Source organism: Alligator sinensis, unplaced genomic scaffold, assembly GCF_000455745.1.
Source record: "Alligator sinensis unplaced genomic scaffold, ASM45574v1 scaffold881_1, whole genome shotgun sequence".
Lineage (NCBI taxonomy): Eukaryota > Metazoa > Chordata > Crocodylia > Alligatoridae > Alligator > Alligator sinensis.
The window spans coordinates 1,027,756-1,047,024 of NW_005842346.1; the positions used below are offsets into that span (position 1 = coordinate 1,027,756).

A 19,269-nucleotide genomic window follows, 5' to 3' on the forward strand; every position below is an offset into this window, starting at 1 on the left:
CCTACAGTTCATTTGTTCTGCTGCCTTGCAAATAGAGGTTGGTTTCTCTATAGCTTGGTATATATAAGGACAACTCAGCTCTAGAATATTAAACAGCCATATACCAAGATCAGGCATCTTCCCTGTCATCAGGAAATGGAGCTGGAGAGACCGCCTACCTGCACACCCCTCAGTGGGTGATCAGGCTAAATTATTTCCCAGTAGCTGATCCACCAGATAGTCCATCTGGCAGCTACAGGAGACTTTGGAGGAGGCGGCTAAAAGCAGTATGCACACATGCTTTCTGACTTTTTGGTAGAGAATATCCCAGTTCCTTGGCGGGGGTGGTGGTGGTGGTGGGGTGGAAGAATGACTGGGTCCCAAGGGGAAGTTAAACGTGCTAATATCTTACTGGCACATTGATGTCTTGAAATATCATACTAGATACTGGACCCAGGGATGGAGACATGCTCAGATTAATATTTAAAACATATAATAAAATAAAATAAAATGGAGTGCAGATAGAGAACAGGAGAGACACATGAAATAGAAGCTAGAACCTAAGGTCTCATTAAGTGCACCTGATTTGATATACAGAGATCAGAACTAAGGTGGGAATTTGGACAGGTAGCTCCAGTCAACAGCATCCTTGTAGGCTTCCCATTAATCCTTATGCTTGGATCCAGTTAGGATCCATTTCTGCATTATTATATTATCCAAGTCAAATGAAGTCTAGAGAACTAACTGTGTGTTTACAGTCTCCAGAGACTGAACAGATTCTTGATTCTCAGTCTTTTCCATGAAAGCCAGCTCAACTGAAACCATGTCACATACCTCCTTTGTTCTGTAGCACAACAGTTCAGTTGTTCACTCAAACACGTATGCAAACATCATGATCAGCGGATTGCAGCCTTACACCATTCATAAGTTTCAAATTCGGTGCGGTGCAGCAAAGCATTTTTGGAAGTGGAGTGAGTGGAGCAAAGATCTAACAATCACAACGAAGGAAGCAGGTGAGTTCCGTCACAGGGAAGGAAGGTCTGAGGCTGAACACTGCTCTTCAGGTTGCTGTTTAACCAACCTTCAGAGCAATGTGGAAATACCAGCCAAGCGTTTGTTTTTGTGTGGAGATGGAGAAGTACGAGGGCTGCCAGTGGTCTTAATCCCATTTTCAAATGTGCACATGCAGGGACGCAGAATAGAACAAGCCACAAAGCTCACACTTTGGGTACAGATTAGCCCAGAACATCCAAGGTTTTTTTCTGATCTTATTCTGAACTAAATCTCTGAGAATTCCCCAACCCTTTTTGGGTAGAGCAGGTGTTCTTGTTCCCCACCTCTGAATCTGCCCTGGTTGCCTTCTCTTCCACCATCTGCCAGTCCCAGAACATCTTGTTCAGCTGTCTAAAGTGTCATCTGTCTACTGGCTCCCTCCTTCCTGAGAACCTCTCTTCCTATCACCCCTGCCCCAGGCCACTGGCAACAGCATCTTTAAAAGGAATGGCTTTTTTGTTTGGGATCCAGCTCCTACTCAGCTCCCACCACTTTAAATCTCAGGTACTGATTCTTGATCCAGCCTGAACTACCCAAGATGCAAGTGTGCTGAGATACAAAGTGGATGTTTCCAGACCACTGAATGTAGGAACAGACAGGGAGCAGTAGCGTTTTGTGAGCTCTGGGCTAATCTTTCAGTGGTAGGAATAAGCAGCATGCATGTGCTGTGAGGTAAAGAAGGATTTCTGCAGAGGAAAGAGCTGGGATTGTTACAGCAGTCTGCAGGAAGGGATAAAGACAGACGGTACTATGGTTGTAGGGTATTAAGTCCATCCGTGCTATTTTGGCCAGGAGGCTCATGAAGGGTGAGGTTTGAGGTCTGGCTGAGTTGCAGGTAGAGTGATCTTTCTGACCAAACACTGGGAAAGATCTGGGGAGTTCTTTGCAGATCTGCAGCATCTTTTGTGTGTGATTCTTTGATTGGTTGCAGCTCCCTCAGGAAAACTTGACCTCTGGAGAGACATTACCCCGGTGATGGGAGGACGGAACGTCACCTTATTCTGGAAGGTGAGACGGCACAGAACTGGTGACATAATGTTAAAAGAAAGACTAGTGGTTACAGCTGAGACATTCTTCCTGGGAGGGGACAAGCCTCATTTTCTCTTCTAATTTTCCATTTTAATGAGCTGCTCATGTGACAAAGGGCCCCAGGTATTCTTAGCTCCCATTAACACTACCTGGCTCGTACCGACAGTGTAGGGGCATGGATTTGAGTTCGGTGGTTTTGCTTTACTACAGAATTTGATCACAAGTTACTACTCTTTTAAAGAAAACTGGAAGCGACTCTTCCTACAAAATGCTACTCGCTATATTGTATTTTTTAATCAAAGAAATAAGTTTTCTTTTTATAACAGATTAAAAAAGAAATAATGGCCTCCTGCAAAAGTAAATCTACCCCTCTCGCATACTTATTCCTGTGAAATACAGTATTTTAAGTATAGTGTTCAGCGTTACTCACTTCTGCAGTGAGTAAGTGAATCATTTCTGCCCCAGCAATTACCAGGTTTTCAAGCTAATGGAAGAAATATTTCATACGAAATAACCTGGGAAAACTTAGAGGAAGCAACTGAGCCTGAACACATCTCCATTTCTGCACCACATAATAGCACAAGGATTTGCATTGGTTACCATTCCTACAGAATCAGCATAACAGCAAAGAACCATATTAATTCTTCATCTCCCTCAGAGATCATCATCTCTGGAGCTACTGATAATGGTTTGTATGTTTTCAATTAAATCTTTATTGTAAGCCTTTACCTTGAATAGGTGTTATTTATTTTATATGCACTAATATTTATTATTTTACAAAAATAATCTAGCCTTGTAATTAAAATGACTGTTCTGCCATTTGAAAAATGTTATCTGTCATCGCTGGATACCTATTGGTATGTAAGAGAATTGCACTATTTGAATTCAGTAGCAGCATGCGTATTATCTGGTTGGCAGATAGAGAGTCTTGTAATCTGCGTAGCAATCTCTCACCACTGGACGTGGTTTCCCACAAAGTAGACCATTTCTGCCACTTGGGAAGGGCTTCCAACTACATCCAGAGTTCATTACATATACTTGTCATGCCCCATTTAATAGGGACCCCCACAAATAAGTGATGCACCATTCCATGAAGGTCTCCTAATACAGGGGTGGGCAATTATTTTGGCTGGAGGGCCACTTAATGAGTTTTGGTGAACAGTCGAGGGCCACAACGGTAGCCCCGCCCCTGGCCGCCATCTTCGGGGCTGGAGGTCCTGCCCCTGACTCCCTAACCTTTGCCACTGGAAGTCTCTACCCTTGCCCCCAGAAGTACTCCTTAAAGCTCTGCTTTCCTGATGTGAAACATGACCCTGGTATGGCAACAGGAAGCACTTTAAGTATCGGAAAGCTTAGCTTTAGGGTGTAAGATCAATTAAGGACCCTCTGTGCAGATATAAAATATCCACTCTGCGTAGTCTTGTGTATTCAAAGATGATAGCCATCTGCTATAATCTTGGCTTGCCATCTTGGAACTGGAAAAAATAAAATCATATACTAAATATCAAACATCTACTATAACTATAACATTTTAATTTTATTTAAAAATATTTTTGTCCTGATTTATGTGTGTTTGCATAGTTTATATAGAGGTGACTTCATAATAGCTCAAAAATAAAGCCTTACTCTTGTATATTGTGTGTGTGGAGGAGTGTGTGGGGTGTGGTTGGGGTGGGGTGTGTGTGCATGGTGGTGTGTGGGGGGTTTGTGAGGGGGTGTGGCCATTTGTGGGGGGTATAGGTATGTGTATACATGAGAGGGTTGTGGGGGTGTGGGGGTAAGGTTTGGGGTTTGAGGGAGGGTGGAGGGCTGTGGGGATGCCCCAGCATACCTCCCCACATGGTGCACAGCCACCAGTGGCAATGGGCCCTTGGGATGCCCATGGCCTGTGCAGGTGTAGCCAGGAGTTGCATGTGGTGGCAAGGAGCAGAGACAGACCAGCCCAGCTCTATCACGGGTTCACGTGCAGTGCCTGGCACCTGTGTGCCACCGGGGGGAAGTCCCACACAATAGAGCTGGTGGCTTAGCCCTGCTCCCTGTTGCCACATGCAGCTCATGAGACTCTGCCAGGAAGCAGGGAGTGGGGCTCCCTGCCACTTTCAGTGGAATCCCATGAGCAGCAGAGAGTGGGGAAGGCAGCTGGCTCCATCGCGTGGGGCTTCCTCTGGTGGCCTGCGAGTCCCGGAAGCTGCATGTGAGCCCCACGCGATTGAGATGGGCTGGCCTGGCTCTACTCCTTGCTGCCAAGTGTAGCCCCTGGAACTGGCTGGAGCCACATGCCACCTGGTAGATGCATGTGCATGGGTCACGAGCACCCTGAGGGCCTGCTGCTGCCGCCTCAGTTGGCAGCAGCTGTCATGGTGGAGGTCGTGTGTGGGGGGGGTCACCACACCCCCGCACCCTCCCCACACTGCCCCACACTCCGTCACACCCCAGAAGCCCCAGCCACACCCACACCCTGCCCACCCGAGCTCTGCACTCCTGCCGCTCAGCTGGGTGCGGGCCTGGGCTCCATCCTCCCACCGTGGTTCCCTCTAAGCTGCATGTATGTGCGGCCACGCACAATAAAAAATGTTGCCGCGCAGTAACTGCACTGTGGGGATTGTTCCCACAGCTGGAGGAACCGGGCTCCCCCGGAGCCGCAGAGGAGCTCCGCTCCCAGCTGTGGCTGGGGACAGTGGCCCCTGGTGTCAAGGACCTTCCCAGAGAGGAGCAGGGCTGTGGCTTGCCAGAAACTTTGGGCGCCACCCGTGGAGCGTGGCACACTTATGGCTTGGCTGAATGGGGACCGCTCTGCTCCTTACCGCACCGGCATCCCTGCTCGGAGGGAGTGCTGCCCCAGCTGGAGCAGCCCCCTAGGTGAGGCGGGGGTGGGGGCAGGGACGGGGGCGGGGACATAGCCGGGCACAGCACGGGGTCCGCTGGCTTCAGGGAACTGCTCTGCTCCCCAACCCCTTCGGGCAAGCTTCTCCCTGAGCCCGGCCCGCTTCACCCTCAGGCAAGGGGGATTTGGTTGTTCTTACCATTAACAAACAGCTGAGAAGTACTGTGGAGGCCAGGAAGGTCTCAGAGGGCATGGGCTTCCAGGGCAGGGCTGAGGCTCAGGATTTAAAGGAGGGATTGAGTTTTAAGATTAAGAAGAGGAATCTCATCATCAGGGGAAGAACTGGAGCCACTGAGCAGCAAAGATTTGGTTCAGGGCAAGGGGAAGGTTCTCAGCTTTGGTGCGGAAATCGGAGGAAGGGAGGACTGGTGGGCTTGAGATGCTCACCAGCCATGTTCCCTCTAAGGTGTAGCGATCAAAGTTCCCTCTAAGAGGTGGGACTGAAGCGGCGCACTCATGGACTGAAGCAGCGCGCTCACGGATCGCTATGCCTTAGAGGGAACGTTGCTTCCCACCCTGCTGCAGCATCCCTACCTGCTGTCCAGAGCGAGTGCTGCAGCAGGGACATGAGGAGTCGCTGGAGGCCGGGGAAGCCAAGCAAATGCCCTGGGAGTTGCAGCAGTGGCCCGGCCCGGAAGTGTGCGCTGGCTGGGGCCATCCCATGCAGGAGGGTGGGAGAGAAGTGCATGGGCTGCGTGGGGTACAGTTAATTGATGGGTGCCTGCAGGCCAGGTGAAAATCACCTGGTGGGCTGAAAGCAGCCCTCAGGCCGTATTTTGCCTGCGCCTGTCCTAATAGGTAAAATTTATGTAGACTTAATGAGCTAAACAGTTGCTCTCAACCTTTTCTGAACTTGAGACACCCGTCATTGGGCTTGAAGCACCCCTCCGTAATGTTTTTTAATTGAGTAGTATCCAGTGTCCCTGAGCTGAACACATGGGTCTCCCCTGTTCCCCCCTTCCCCATGGGCTCCCCATACTCTCCCAGCTGTGAGCCCTTTCCCCTCACCAAACAAGCCACATGGGTCTAGTGCAGGTTGGGGCTTAGCTCTGGCTTCAGTTGTGAGCTGAGGGCCAAAGCTGGAGTTGAGCCACTGCCTGCTCTGGGCCAGTACTTGAATCCAAGACAAGGCTTTCCCCCCCATGCTGAGCTGGGGGAAGGGGAGAGGAACCTTGCCTTAGATTCAAGTAAATAGGGTAAGCAAGTATATGTTCAAGTCTTCCCAATCAAATGAGCATGCTCAGACCAGACCTGTCACACACTGACAGCACTGAGTTCAACACCGAGCACAGCAGCCACAGCATTGTCCCAAGAGAGCCTTGCTCAAATGAAAAATTAAAACAACATGGAAGGCTTGTCCCCCGCCAGCAAGAATGTCCCAGCTGCTACCCCTAATTTGATGACCCAGCAGGAGAAGGTGGTGTGGCCTCTATTACCATCCTTTTTTATATAATCGCATAATGGCTAGAGCACTCTTCAAGAGCCTTAAGGGGCTTCAAACCCACAGCCCCACTAGGGCACCATGGGGAAGGGCACTTCATTCTACCTCTGAAGTTGCAACAACATGAAGCAAAGTATACAAGAAACCAGAGAGAGGGAGGAGAGCAGAGAGAGCATAAACCTGTAGCCTAATGGTGCTGGCACACCCCTCTGTGAGGGGCAGACAGGGTTTCAGACCTCGTCCTGAGGAACCCGCTAGGAAACATACAGAAAACCCTGGGCTCCAGCTCTCTTCTCTGCTTCTAGAGGAGGGCAGGAGCCACGTGGCTCTACTCGTGCTCGCTCATGTGTTTTCTACCTAGCCTGATGATCCACCCGTCAGGTGGTTAGGAGCTCAGTGAGGGGGTTTTGACTGGCAATTCCCAACGTCATGTCAGCACTTAAGTCTGCAAGAGAAGTGTAATTTCAGACACCCCCATTTTTCAGCATTTTCTGTTGGCTAGCTTTGGCACCCCTGAGTGTTGCCTATTTCAAATCACACTCTTCTTTCCCTGCACTGGATGGGGAACTGAGACATTAGGGACTATAAGGAACTCCATTGTGGGAGGTGGGCTGCTAGAAGTTAGGTGTGACAAGGCTCACCATGTCTAAAGTCCATTTGTAGATGCAGACCCTAGTGGTCAGATATGTTTTCAGGGTTCTTTCTACCAGCTGTGATAATTTCTTAATGAGAAAATTATTGAAAAGACATCCGAGAATCCACTAGGAAAAAATCTACTATTTTACTTGTGTCTAGTCATCAAGGGCAACAGTGGCTTAGTCAAATAAGTTTTGAGGATATTAGCAATATATATATATATCAGCCATATGGACAGAGGTATATTTTGCACTTTGGGCCTCTTATTAGAAAGCATTACCTAAATATTTTGTGAAGTATTATAAATCATTTGTTCCTAGATGCTGAAGAAAAGATCAATGGTACAGACAAGGAGGAAAGGGTTGAGGGCACAGACCACGGAATTTGGATTCATTGGCAGCCCAGAAACACATTTGATGGCTACATTGTTGATTGGTACAACTTTCCGAACTCCCAGCCCTGTGACTTCCAGTGGAAGAGATCTGGTTTCAACACCTCCGGGGTTCTTATCGACGCAGGTGAAAGCAAAACATTTCCTCATTACAGTATTTTTGCTGCAGCTTGTTATTTCTGCGTAGCAGGAAATATATCCCAGGGAAACAAATTATTGCAGTAAGCATAGCATTGAGTATGGGTCACTTTCACAGAAGCTTAGGGCTGGAAGGGACCTCATGAGATCATTGGGTCCAGCCCCTCTGCTTTAGGCAGGAAAGACTGCTGTTCTTTCATGACTAAATATAGTATCATTTGTGTTGTTTACTTGCTGATTCAGACACTCCCGTGATGTTGACAGCAGTGCCTGCATTAACATTACCCAGGATATTGAGAAACTAGCTAAGATTTAGGGAAAACCCTGCCAAGGAGCCTGGTGTCATTCTGAATTCTGGTAGGTGAAATGGCTAAGGGAGCTCACTGTCTGTATTCAGAGCACGTATAGAGGAGGGACGAAGGAACCCATTTGTAGTACCTCCAATGCAAAACACAAATTTGGGCTTTGCAAATAAAATCTGCTGCTCAGTGTGCTACATGGCCCCTCTGCCACCAAGAAATGTGTCCACCTCAGCACTTAGCTACTAGAATGCTTCAAGTTGGAGAAGCTTATGCTCCAAAGGTACAAGTTCACTCCTTACTGCCAAGCAGTTTTAACTTCACACAACTAAAAAGATTTGCATATGAAATCATCTTTTGGGTACTTCATAGCTGCTAACTGGTGTTGCTGAGGGATAGACCCATGAAGCAGGCAAAGCTGTATTGCTTTTGGTTTGGCAGAACTATGTAGCATGTTTGAGGGAGCTGCAGCTGGGCATGGCAGGTTTACCATGTAGACCTGATGGTCACAGGAATATCAGAATACTTGAGAACTGTTTGTTAAAAAGCCAGGTGACATTGCTTGTGTGGAATAGGAGTTGAGTTTGAATTCATGTGTTTTCTTATAGCCCCCTTGTGTTGACTTCAGTAATACACAGTGAGTGCTTTTGCTGAATTATATATCTTTGAATAAAGCAAATGTGATCCTATTTTCTACTCAAAACGACTGAGGTTGTAACCTTTTCAAAACACCTTTCTTACTTTCTAGTTGCTTTTGTGCCTGGGGTGAGATACCACTTCAGAGTGTTTGGATCTGTAGCTAATAAAGCTTCTTTATTGGAGAAGAAGGTTGGATACAGCAAAGAGCTGCGTAAGCTGAACACATTTTATCTGTGTACATATTTGCCAAATGGGTCTCATGAAAAGAGGGGAATTTTTCAGTTGCCCTGCAATTTCTCTGCCTTTTTTTCAGTTGCTATAAGAAGTATTTTACATATCTTATACGTGTGGACAGATGTAACACTTACAATGTTTTAAATAAACTTTAAACCCCAAGAGTCTGGGTCAGGTACAGACATTACACTTTTACTGGTATAAGTGACTGGAAACCGGTCTATGCCCATAACAGGACAGAAGTTCAGCATACAGACTTGTTTAAAAAAGGCAGAACCCAGTCTAAGATTTGCCCCCCTCCTTCGCCCCTCCAAAGGGTGAATTTGTATTCTGTTCGCTACCGATCTTAATGGTGCTGCTTACAGAAAGCCACATAACTTGGAGCAATTCTGCCTTGGGCTTTCTGAATGTCTGTGCCTAGCCTAGTACAGGCAACTTTGGATGAGCCTGTACTAGTATCCAAGTACAGGCAACTTTGGATGAGCTTGAATTTTCTGGAAGGTTTCAAAAGCACACTGGGAAAATCAAGTACTATTTTAAGTCAGTCCTCAATGAACCAGTTAAGTGCTATGTGCTGACACAGCATTACGTGCCTACAATCTGCTCAGTCCTCCAGGCATCCCAAGCTGCACCACTCCTTACCTTTCCCAAACCCATGTAGGGCAATGGGGCTGCTCTGGGATACAATTAGGACTCTACTGCCCGAAGATCTATTGCCTGAAGAGGCCATAGTCTGCAGGGATAGGGAACCAGAAAGCTTCTGGGTGCCGATACACAAGTAGGGAGGCTGCTCCAACATGCTGGCAATTACCTCACTCCAGCAGCCTCCTAAATCCCCATGCATCAATGTCCTGATGCTTCAGAATGCCAGTGGAGGCATTCAATGAGCTTTAGATAAAGCACCCCTGCCACCAGTTTTCAGTGTGGGGACACTGATACACGAGACACTCCAGCCACCTTAATTAGAGTGGCTCTCAGAGCCATGCTAATTAAAGCATATCCCTCCCCACCCCCAGACATGTGTATAAATGCCCCCCCGTGTCAGGCTCTCTTCCGACCCTTGGCAGGGGGCCCAGGCTTATTTGGGATGGTAGGAGATAGGTTCCAGGGGGGGCTTTGTGACCCCCAGCTTGTGGTGGGGGAGTGGTTGTGCCTGTAACAGTAAACATCTGTCAGTCACAGGGTGTTGGTAGGGAAGCAGAGCCAGAGCACAGTGGGTACTTAATAGAGCAGATGCCTGTGAACTCCATGCTCACTGCAAAGTGAATTATTAGCCCATTCACTCTTAATTATTTCTCACCCTCTGTGCTGCACTCTTGCAGCCAGCCCTGCCTGGCAGGTTCCACCCTGCAGCCACATCTGTTTTCAGTTGCTGGCAATGTAAGGTACTTGTGGATCTTTTTAGAAAAATCCTTTTAAAATCACAGCATGAGGCCAAGACTGTGGGAAATCCCAAAGCAACCAGCCCCCAAAAGGAAGCAGCAGCAGCCCCCAAGTTCCCTGCCCCATACGCATGTACCTGGTCACTCCCTGTTTGGGTACCACCACATAGTTCAGTAGTAGGCAAGCAAGTAGAGGCATGAGCCATGCACGTGAAGCATGCAGGAAAACAAAGCAATGGTTTATGAGTTGGGTGGAGAGCAGCTGGGGCAGCCCAGAAGCAGGGGGCAAGAAACACCTGGTGAGCCCTCCAAACCTCCCTCCCCAATTGAGCCTGGGATCCCACGGCCCATGATCAAGGTGGAGTTGACAAAGTGGCCTCTAGGACAAGGTTTGGAAAAGCTGGGGAATTCTTGGCAGGGGACCCAGAGCTCTCAGCCCCCTGGGAACTGCAAGCAGGGGGCCACACAGCACCCCCAACACCTGGCAACCTCTCTGCTCCAACCCCCTGCTCCAATCCAAGTCTTCCTCCCCCTCTAGGGGAATCCCAGGAAAACTGCAGGCACTGACCCCTGGAAGGCATGATGGTCTGGGTACTCTCCCACCCTCTGGTGGTACTTTGGCATCAGTGCAATCCCTAAAAGGTGAGGGTTTTACTTCCAGCAATTAGCAGTGGGCATGTAAACGTTTCCATCCAGGGACAATTGTGAATTGGTTCCCAACCAGTGATATTCTTGGAATGGTTCAAGTGTTATATCTGTTCACACCCTGTGTCATTTCTGCCTGCCTCCACTGAAAAAAAATCAAATCTTAGTCTTTTGGCTAAGATCAAGTATGACGGGGGGCATCTGAACTCCTGGGCCTTTGGACCTGGGGCTTGCATGCAGGATGCATGTCTGGACATGGGGAGCATCTAAACTGGGAGGTCTGGGAGGCAGGATATGGGCCTGGTTGAAGTTATATGGTCCCTGGATATTTATAGACATGGTTATTTGATTTGGCCATTGGAAATAAAAAAAAAAAAAGGAAAAAAGAGAGGAAAAAAAAAGAGAAAATTTTACATTGTGTTCCTGTAATGAAGCACTGCAAATAGTGTGGTGAGAAATACGTGCTAACCATTGGGTTAGTACATCTCTGTGGAAAACAAGATTTAGTCAGATGGATTAAGTTATAATCCTACTGAGCAATAACTGTGAATAAGTAGTAGCTTTTATGCATGATGTGGGTGATTCAGTTGATGTTTTGTGAAGCCAAGAGGCTCTGGGAAGGAGATGACTTAGTTCTTATGTTACTTGAAAGTTACCGAGGTTCAGTTTATAAACACAAATGCAAATTTAACAAGATGCAACATGTAAGAATTCAGGGACTCCAAGTGAGGGGACAAATATTTTAGGAAGTTAATAAAAAAAAAGAATCTGTGTGTTTAACAGTTTGCTTTCTTCCAGCTCCTAGTGACCCTGATGTGAAAATAATTGGCCTGATTCCCTACTCAGTGAGTCTAGCCTGGGATTCATATCGCACAGATGGGACACAGCCTGGTTTTATAAGAGGTTACAATATTTATGTCAAAAGTCTGCCAGGGTTCAATTTGAAGGGGTCCACAAAATACATGGCTCCAGGTAATACACTTGGGAAGTTCTCATATGTAAGGCAGATAAATTAATGGGACAATAAACAGGGCAATTTTGATTTCTGCAATGGCTGGACAGAATGTTTTTAAATTGACAGAAGTAGAACTCAACCATTAAATGCAGGCAGTTATTTGGGGCCCCACATTATAGTTGCAGGTTTCTTCCACTGCCTTCTGCGCATGCTGTACGTGTAGGAATAACTGCAGGATTGCACGCTAGAGGTGGTTCAATTTCTCTCACAAGCCATAATTTCTCAGATGGCCACCTGTCTCCTTGGAAGAGTCGCAGAAAGCGTGGTCAGTTTTAGAGTGAGGTAGGGTCTGTTATAGCTGATATTTCTAAAGCTTTGGGGTCCCAGCTCTGAAAAGTCTCATTTGCCCAAATGCTGTGCTCTGTCTACACAGCAGCTGAGCTTAGCTGGGAGTGGTGTAACCAGCATTCATGGCACAGAGCTATTCGAGGCCATCTTTTCCTTGATTTTCTTGCGTGACCTTGAATTCTTCTCCAGACAATGAGTTATTTTGATGTATCAAAATTTTCTGATGTTTCCACCAAACAAAAGACACTTTCCCTCCCTCTTTTCCAAAACAAGCCACGTTCTTGGCCCGTTATCCTCTGCTGATTGGGGAAGCAGGAGGTTGAAGAGCTGTAAGTCTGTCCAAGCCCGGGCTATAGGAAGCCTGTCCACCAAACTCCTTTCAAAACAAAATTAACAACAGATCGCTGGGCACGTCCATAATTCTGAACATATTTGCAAATATTCCTATCCATAAAGGGTATAAAAGCAAGGGTCAGCTAGTTCTCTGTTGTCAGGCAGCCATCTAAGAATCGCAGGTAAAACTCAAGAAACTGGGTGAGAATGAGGGATGTGGCTGAGGAAAACTTTAAAACAGCAGTGGCCAACCTGTGTGTGGGGCACATTTCAGATCAGGGAGGGCACGGGCAGCACAAAGGGGCTTAGGGCAGAGCAGGGGAGTGGGCAGGAAGCAGAAAGCAGAGCAGAAAATCAGGCAGGGAAATGGGATCAGAGGGGTGCTTGGGGAGGATGTGGGGTTAATTTTTGGCAAGCCTGCCAGTGGTTTGCCCCTCACTGCTTTACAACAAGACAGGACTGATTAGCTCAATTTTCTTGTGAGATACAGCTGTGGTTGGGACCCAGTAAAAGGAGGGAACAGGGCCCCCTTGCATTGCAGGCATTTCTTGGCCCCAGCCATCTTGAAGGTGCTCACTTGTATTTTCAACCAGAAGGCAAGTAATAGAGAGGAAGAAACAAAACAAGAAAAGAAATTCTGATGAGTCTTTAGCAAAGGTAACTGAATTGTGCAACTAGAAAATGACCTGCAGATTGATGGAATCAGAGACCTGATGGGAAGCTGGTGGGTGGTCCCTACCTGGTAGGGTTAGTGCTCTGTGATGCCACATCAGGAAATACCGCTTTAAAAGCACCCAAAATGGGAGTAATGGTTTGTCATGTCTGGTTTTAGATGGGTTGGTCTGGTGCAAATACACAATCAAAAATCCAGAAGAGAAGAGGTTCACTGTGGAACACTTGGTGCCCAACACAGCCTACGAGCTGGCTGTTAAAGCTGTCACAGGCGGAGGAGAGACCCCCATCACTCAGACTTTGAACATAAATGCGTTGGATGACTGTGAGTTTTGAAAATGCAAATGTGCACTGTGGTTGGGAGTTACCTGTCAGAGCTAGCTGGTATTCTGGAAGGAAAACATGCCTTCTCAGATTACTTAGAACGAGTGTGTATCTGAGAGAGCTGGTATTGTTTAAAAACCATGCAGTAATCAGCATAGTAACTACTTTACAGTACTTTTAACTCACATAGCTCCTATCATGTTAGAAACTAAAAGGATTTCATAATGTCACAGAAGCCTCATATACATTTACTCACTTTTTCACAGGAGGTTTATCTGCTTTGCAAGTACCAAGGACAGGCAATAGGCAGTTGTCTCAGGTGCTAACAGGAGCGGGGAGGGAAGTAGGGGGGGGACGACGACGACAGGATTTTGTTGCAGACTTCTCATTGTGATCATGGAGGCAGCAGCAACCAGAAGTTGCTGTTACCCCCATATGCAGCAGGCACCACGAGCGCACTCGCACACTACTGCAAAGGCATGGACTCAAAAGGCAGGTCTCAGACCCTGGAAATCCTGATTACCAACCCTCTTCTCCAAATACCAGACCATCTTGAAAAGGAATAGCATTTATTTCTAGCCAGCTTTCCAACCTAGATAAAAATGTATAAAGGTTCATTAGCTGATGAGTGTTTATGACATGAGGAAGTACTAAATTGTGTGCAAAGAAGGAATTTTGAATTTCTAACATGAATTTTTATAGAAAATTGGTTTGGAAAGCTGGTCATTCATACATTGTGTGCTAGAGGTAACAGAAGAAGGACGATTGCCAGAGAATCATGCTGACTCACTGGCTAGATCTGACACGCAAAAGAACTTGCTTGTAATTCTGGCTGCTTGGAGAAACCACTTAGGAGGCTTGTTGCCTTGGGACTTACGCCTCCTGGCTGGAATTCTCCAGCTCTGACAAGCTTTACCCTTGGAAAATGTGGTAATTTTGGTTAGTTCACAAAAATGTTACATACTTCCACCTTGGTGACTACAACCTTCCAGTCAGCTAGTGATTTGTACTCAGCATGGGAGCTCCTGCCCGTGATTACAACAGTGGTAAAAATGTATAGGACAATTATTAAACCGTCTCCAAAGACAAGCCTTTTGTCCCAACGTTACTGTTAATTTAAGAATGTACTTTCATAACATGAATTTCCTTGTTGGCTGCAACACTACAAGAATTCACACACAGCTGCATCATGCTAACTGCGCCTTGTCTCTAATTATGTTGATGCCAAGAAGGAAAAAAGCTGAAAATTAATTTTGAAAATATTATTGTTCTTTCATAGCAAATAAGATATATCTTCCACTTGTGCTGGGGATCATTCCTTTTGTGCTGATAACCGCCATTTGCTTCTGGAAACACAAATGGTAAATTCATTACATTTATTTCTGTAAATGGAGACTTGATTATTTTAATCTGAACCAGGGTTGCATCTTGTCACAAAGACCTCTTCATTTCTCCCTCTTCTTATGTCTCTTAGTAAGCGGGTGCCCTAAGTGTTTGGCTTGTAGTTATTAGATGGAGCTAAATTATTGATTCCACAGATCAAGAGAGAATAAATTTTGACAGGAAAACAAAACCAACATTTTAATTTGTCTCACTGTATTTTGCTAGGTTGAAGGATTATTGCTCTCAAATTCCCAGTCCTGACAGAAAAGTGCTCTCCTTTGATGGATTTAAGGTAAGGTCACTACACAAACCGAGTAACTGAATTGTCTATTCTCTGATTAGGATCCAGTAAAAGAAAGAAAAAAAAAAGAATTAGCATAATTTTGTTGGTGTGTTTATTACTAGTTTAAAAAAAAATGATGTTCCTTTCCTTTTACAAAAGGCTTATCTCGCTAACGTCGATTTTGGTAGACTACTCTCCGTTTTCCTTTGCAAAGACTCTATAGCGAGTGATCAGGTTACACGAAGGATTCTTAAACAGGGTGCCATGGCACCCTAGGGTGTGATGAGATCCTTTTCAAAGGTGTGGTGCAATATTACTCCTCTTAGGGCCTGTATACACATACTAAACTGACTTAATTAAACTGACTTAACTAAGCCATGTGTCACAGAGCACTCAGGTGCCCTGTGCCTGAAGAGGGGAAAACTGCTAGGGAAGGAGCCCTAGCAGTGACTAAGGAGCACAGCTGTGGGTTGCCGGGGCAACCAGGGAAGGTCAGCTGACCAGAGGGGGCAGGGCCTGACCCTTATAAAGCCCAGGAGCTGAGACCAGAGGCAGTCTGCTGCCAGCAGCCAGAGAGGCAGGAGCTCCCTAAGGCAGGAGGTGAGGAAAAGCCTGACTGCAGCGACAGCTTATAGCAGCTCTCAGAGGCCTGAGCAATGTTGTTTTAGCCAGGCGGCTTCAATTTATGTTACAGCCCAGGGGCTTGTGTTTTGTTGTCGTTTAAACCGGTGGTTTGGGTGAGGCTATAAGGGGTTGGAGGAGGCCTCAGGGGGAACCCACAGCGGAGTGGGAGGACCCCGGCGCCCAGGAGGGCGCAGCATACGGGGTGTATAGACCCCAGCCTTAGAGAGGGGCACTTTTGAGACACCCTAGCGTGGGCGTGGTAAGCCCTAGAGAGAGGCACTTTTGAGAAGTCCTAGCATGGGTGTGGCGAGCCCCAGAGAAGGGAGTGCCTTATTGAGAAGCCCAGTGCGGGCGTGGCGAGCCCCAGAGAGGGGGCATTACTGAGAGGCCCTAGCGTGGGCATGGCAAGCCCCGGAGAGGGGGCAGCACTTACCAAGGCCCGAGGAGAGGGCGGCAGTGCTGAGAAGGCCCCAGAGAAGGGGGCAGCACTTAAGAAGGCCCCAAGAGAGGGCAACAGCACAGAGAAGGCCCTGAGAGAGGGCAACGACACTTGAGAAGGCCCAAAGAGGGGCCTGATTGGGAAAAAGGCTGATATATAACACATATTTCATCTGCGAGGCTTGGGCTGTGGTATTGGGGAGGATAGGAGCCGCAGATGGCGCCCCCTGGCAACGGGGCAGTACAATGGCAGCCTCCCGCTAATTAACATCAAGGTGTGGCAGGATAGAAGGCAGGTGGTTGCCTCAGGAACAGGTGTGCGGGTCACAGTTTAGCTCGGCCCAGAACAGTTACCTGTTACACCATGTCAGAGCATACACACATACAGCTCCTTGACATAGTGTGAGCAATATTGTAAGCTAAATTGACTTAATGAATATGGCTTAAGATAATACACCTTGGAGGTGTATGCTCTATATAGTTAAGTTGGCTCTGTACACCTTAACTGTATGCTCTGACAGTTAAATCGGCTTTAAAAAGTTAAGCTGGCTTAACTGTCAGAAAGTTAGTACATGTGTACGTACCATATGGTATCCAAACACTTGCAATGACTCACAAGTTAAACCCAAAGATTTCAGAGAGAAGTCCATATTGTCAAAACTGTGCTAACCTATTGTGCTCTCTGAGTTATTTGCAACAGAAGAATTACTCTATTATGTTTCCATAGTCAAAAATGTAGTGAAAAGCTACATACTGCCATTTTCTGAGGTGTTAAAGAGTTACTGCTGAATACAGTTTCTGCACACAAACTCTTGGCAAGTTTACAGAAACCTGTTGAGGTAGACAAGTCCTTCTAGTGTTACTGTTTAAAATCCTAACTTTCAAAGTTAGATCATAATACACTTACCCTTGGAATCATGCACTAGATATTGACTAGATGAGTCCTTTAAAACTATGGGTATGGACAGACACATTATATAGTAGAGAGACGGGGAGCATATTGCATATTAGCTTTTCCACAGAAACTGTTCGGTGCCTCTGTGAGGAGTGAATTGCCCCAGTTTATCTTCTATTTACTGCAGGATAGGAGCAGACACACAGTAAGTTCCAGCCTCCATCCTTTAATTCAGAATAATTTGTTTGGCTGCCCATAGTCTATATCTGATTGCTCCTTCCCACCTCATAGCTGATATACATTGAACTTTTTGGAGAACAATTCTATTTAGTACATCATAAATGAAGTACCTCATCACATTTAGAATAGATTTGGTAGAGAAAGACCCTACTTTGCCTAACCTGTCAACCTTGATGCTGATGTTCAGTGTAGATTTTAGAAGAGGAAGGCTGCCAAAACCTGTTTAAATATTCTATTGCAGTCTGCTTTTTGTTACGGAAATTACAAAGATAAAACCTGCGCAAGTCTATAATGGGGCCTGCTTTCTCATTACTTGGCATATTTCATATGTTGAGCTTAGATAGTATTGGACAGGTGTTTTTCTTTAAAATTCATTTCCGCTAAAGATACCAATCAACTAAAATCATGCCTGTTCTGGTTATTCTGTAGGTGGCTTCTGAAACAGAATTGAAAGTAAGTGACTGCATTCCTGATGCTGTAACATTGGAGAGCAAGTCAGAAGCCAAGAAATTAAATCTGTGGAGCCAGAGGAGTATGCTAGAAGAAAGGAAGACTGCCATTACTGATTCTTCTTGGCTTCCCCTTGTTCCAAATGAAGACGGAGATTTTACATACTCATCCTCTGATTCAGAAGCTGGCATTTGGCATTTAAAAAACCCTGTCTACTCATCCAGTGCTGCACATGATTCCATGCCTTATCAGAACCTGCGTATGTTACATACGAGTGAGCCACAACCTCTTCCATTATTATACCAGCCACAGCATGACATTGAGATCATGAATAAAGACACTGTCGTGTCACGAAGAGAAACTATGATTGGAGACACCAGCTTGGTATATATTTCACAAATGGAAGTGCCTTGCTCTGGGAGTAGATTAAATGACTTGTATTGTTCCACTGAGCCTGGTGAATGTTTAGGTTACAACCTGAGTTCAGACGTGGTTACATCTATATCTGATGGAGACCTTGAGCAGTATAGCCCTACCTCCACCAGTACAATGGGGACATTGCTTCCAGACTAGCATTAAACCTTGATAAATATATGTATAGTGCAATGATCTGTATGGTGCAGTTTGATCAGAAGTAATGGGCATCTAGCATAAATTAGATAATAAAGGTTTATCACCTATATTATATAGGGGATCAGATCATGGTTGTCACTTCTGGCCTTAGAGAGGCACCATAGTTTAGATGAGCTTATAAAGTCCAAAAACTAATACAGAGAACTTAAACCACTTTCATAATTAGCTAGGAGCACACTACATATCATATTCCCCATGTACTTGGTCCAATTCTTGAAGTGTAAATAGAAAGCATGTATCAGGAACCTTAGCACAGACCACTCAACTTTTAATTTCCTATGTTTTGTTGTTTGAATCTATGCATTGTTTATTTTTCTAGAAAATAAAAAATTCTGTGGAAAGCCAACTGGATTCTCATTCAGCTAATGAAATATTTAAGAAGAATTTGTTGTGGTATGTTTGAATAATTGTGTCACAGTTCAAGGTTGAAAACAACTCTTTAGGAGACGGAATTCGTGTCTTCAACCTTGTGCATTGCAATCCCACGGTTCTTCTACTCAGGCCTGGATCTCAGACTATAGTATCGTGTGAACCAAGCAGGATTGCTTTGGAAACTGAACAGCTTCGCCTGTGCAATTCTGTCCTTTGGTAGCTTGTGAGTAGTGGATGTAAAGTGATCGAAACAGCCTTTTCAGAATAAAATGGAATGCGATATCAGCAGGCAGACAGCACTGCGGGAGCAGCAGCTGGGGGCTTTTTTTAAGTCCTTCAATCAGGTAACTATCTTCCCTCCGTGCTCAGCAGCATGTCTCCTCTCCTAATCTCACCCCCCTGCCCAGGGGTTGGGGGAAACTCCAGGGCTGCTCCTGCTCCACTCCAGCCTGGCTGCAGGTGGAGCCAGGCTCAGCCAGAGACAGCATTGGATGTGGTGCACAGATTCCTTTCCCCTGTGCCTTGCCCAGGCTGGCAGGGGACACCAGGGAAGCTAGGCAGGAGGGGGA

General features: G+C 46.2%; 1 protein-coding gene across 2 annotated transcripts in view; it reads left to right on the top strand.

The window, feature by feature from the left end:
• The window catches only part of OSMR (oncostatin M receptor), a 66,420-nt gene extending 47,746 nt beyond the window's left edge, over positions 1-18,674 (top strand). Inside the window, exons 9-18 of one of the 2 annotated variants that reach the window (XM_025210397.1) lie at positions 830-992; positions 1,964-2,040; positions 2,527-2,749; positions 7,343-7,540; positions 8,599-8,700; positions 11,549-11,722; positions 13,219-13,383; positions 14,662-14,743; positions 14,991-15,057; positions 17,675-18,674. In XM_025210397.1, coding sequence (XP_025066182.1) covers positions 830-992; positions 1,964-2,040; positions 2,527-2,749; positions 7,343-7,540; positions 8,599-8,700; positions 11,549-11,722; positions 13,219-13,383; positions 14,662-14,743; positions 14,991-15,057; positions 17,675-18,268 — 1,845 coding nt within the window. In that variant the 3' untranslated portion in view covers positions 18,269-18,674. The remainder of the gene's footprint in view (positions 1-829; positions 993-1,963; positions 2,041-2,526; positions 2,750-7,342; positions 7,541-8,598; positions 8,701-11,548; positions 11,723-13,218; positions 13,384-14,661; positions 14,744-14,990; positions 15,058-17,674) is intronic. The other variant, XR_003095314.1, reaches the window with a different exon arrangement.
• The last annotated feature ends 595 nt before the right edge of the window (positions 18,675-19,269 follow it).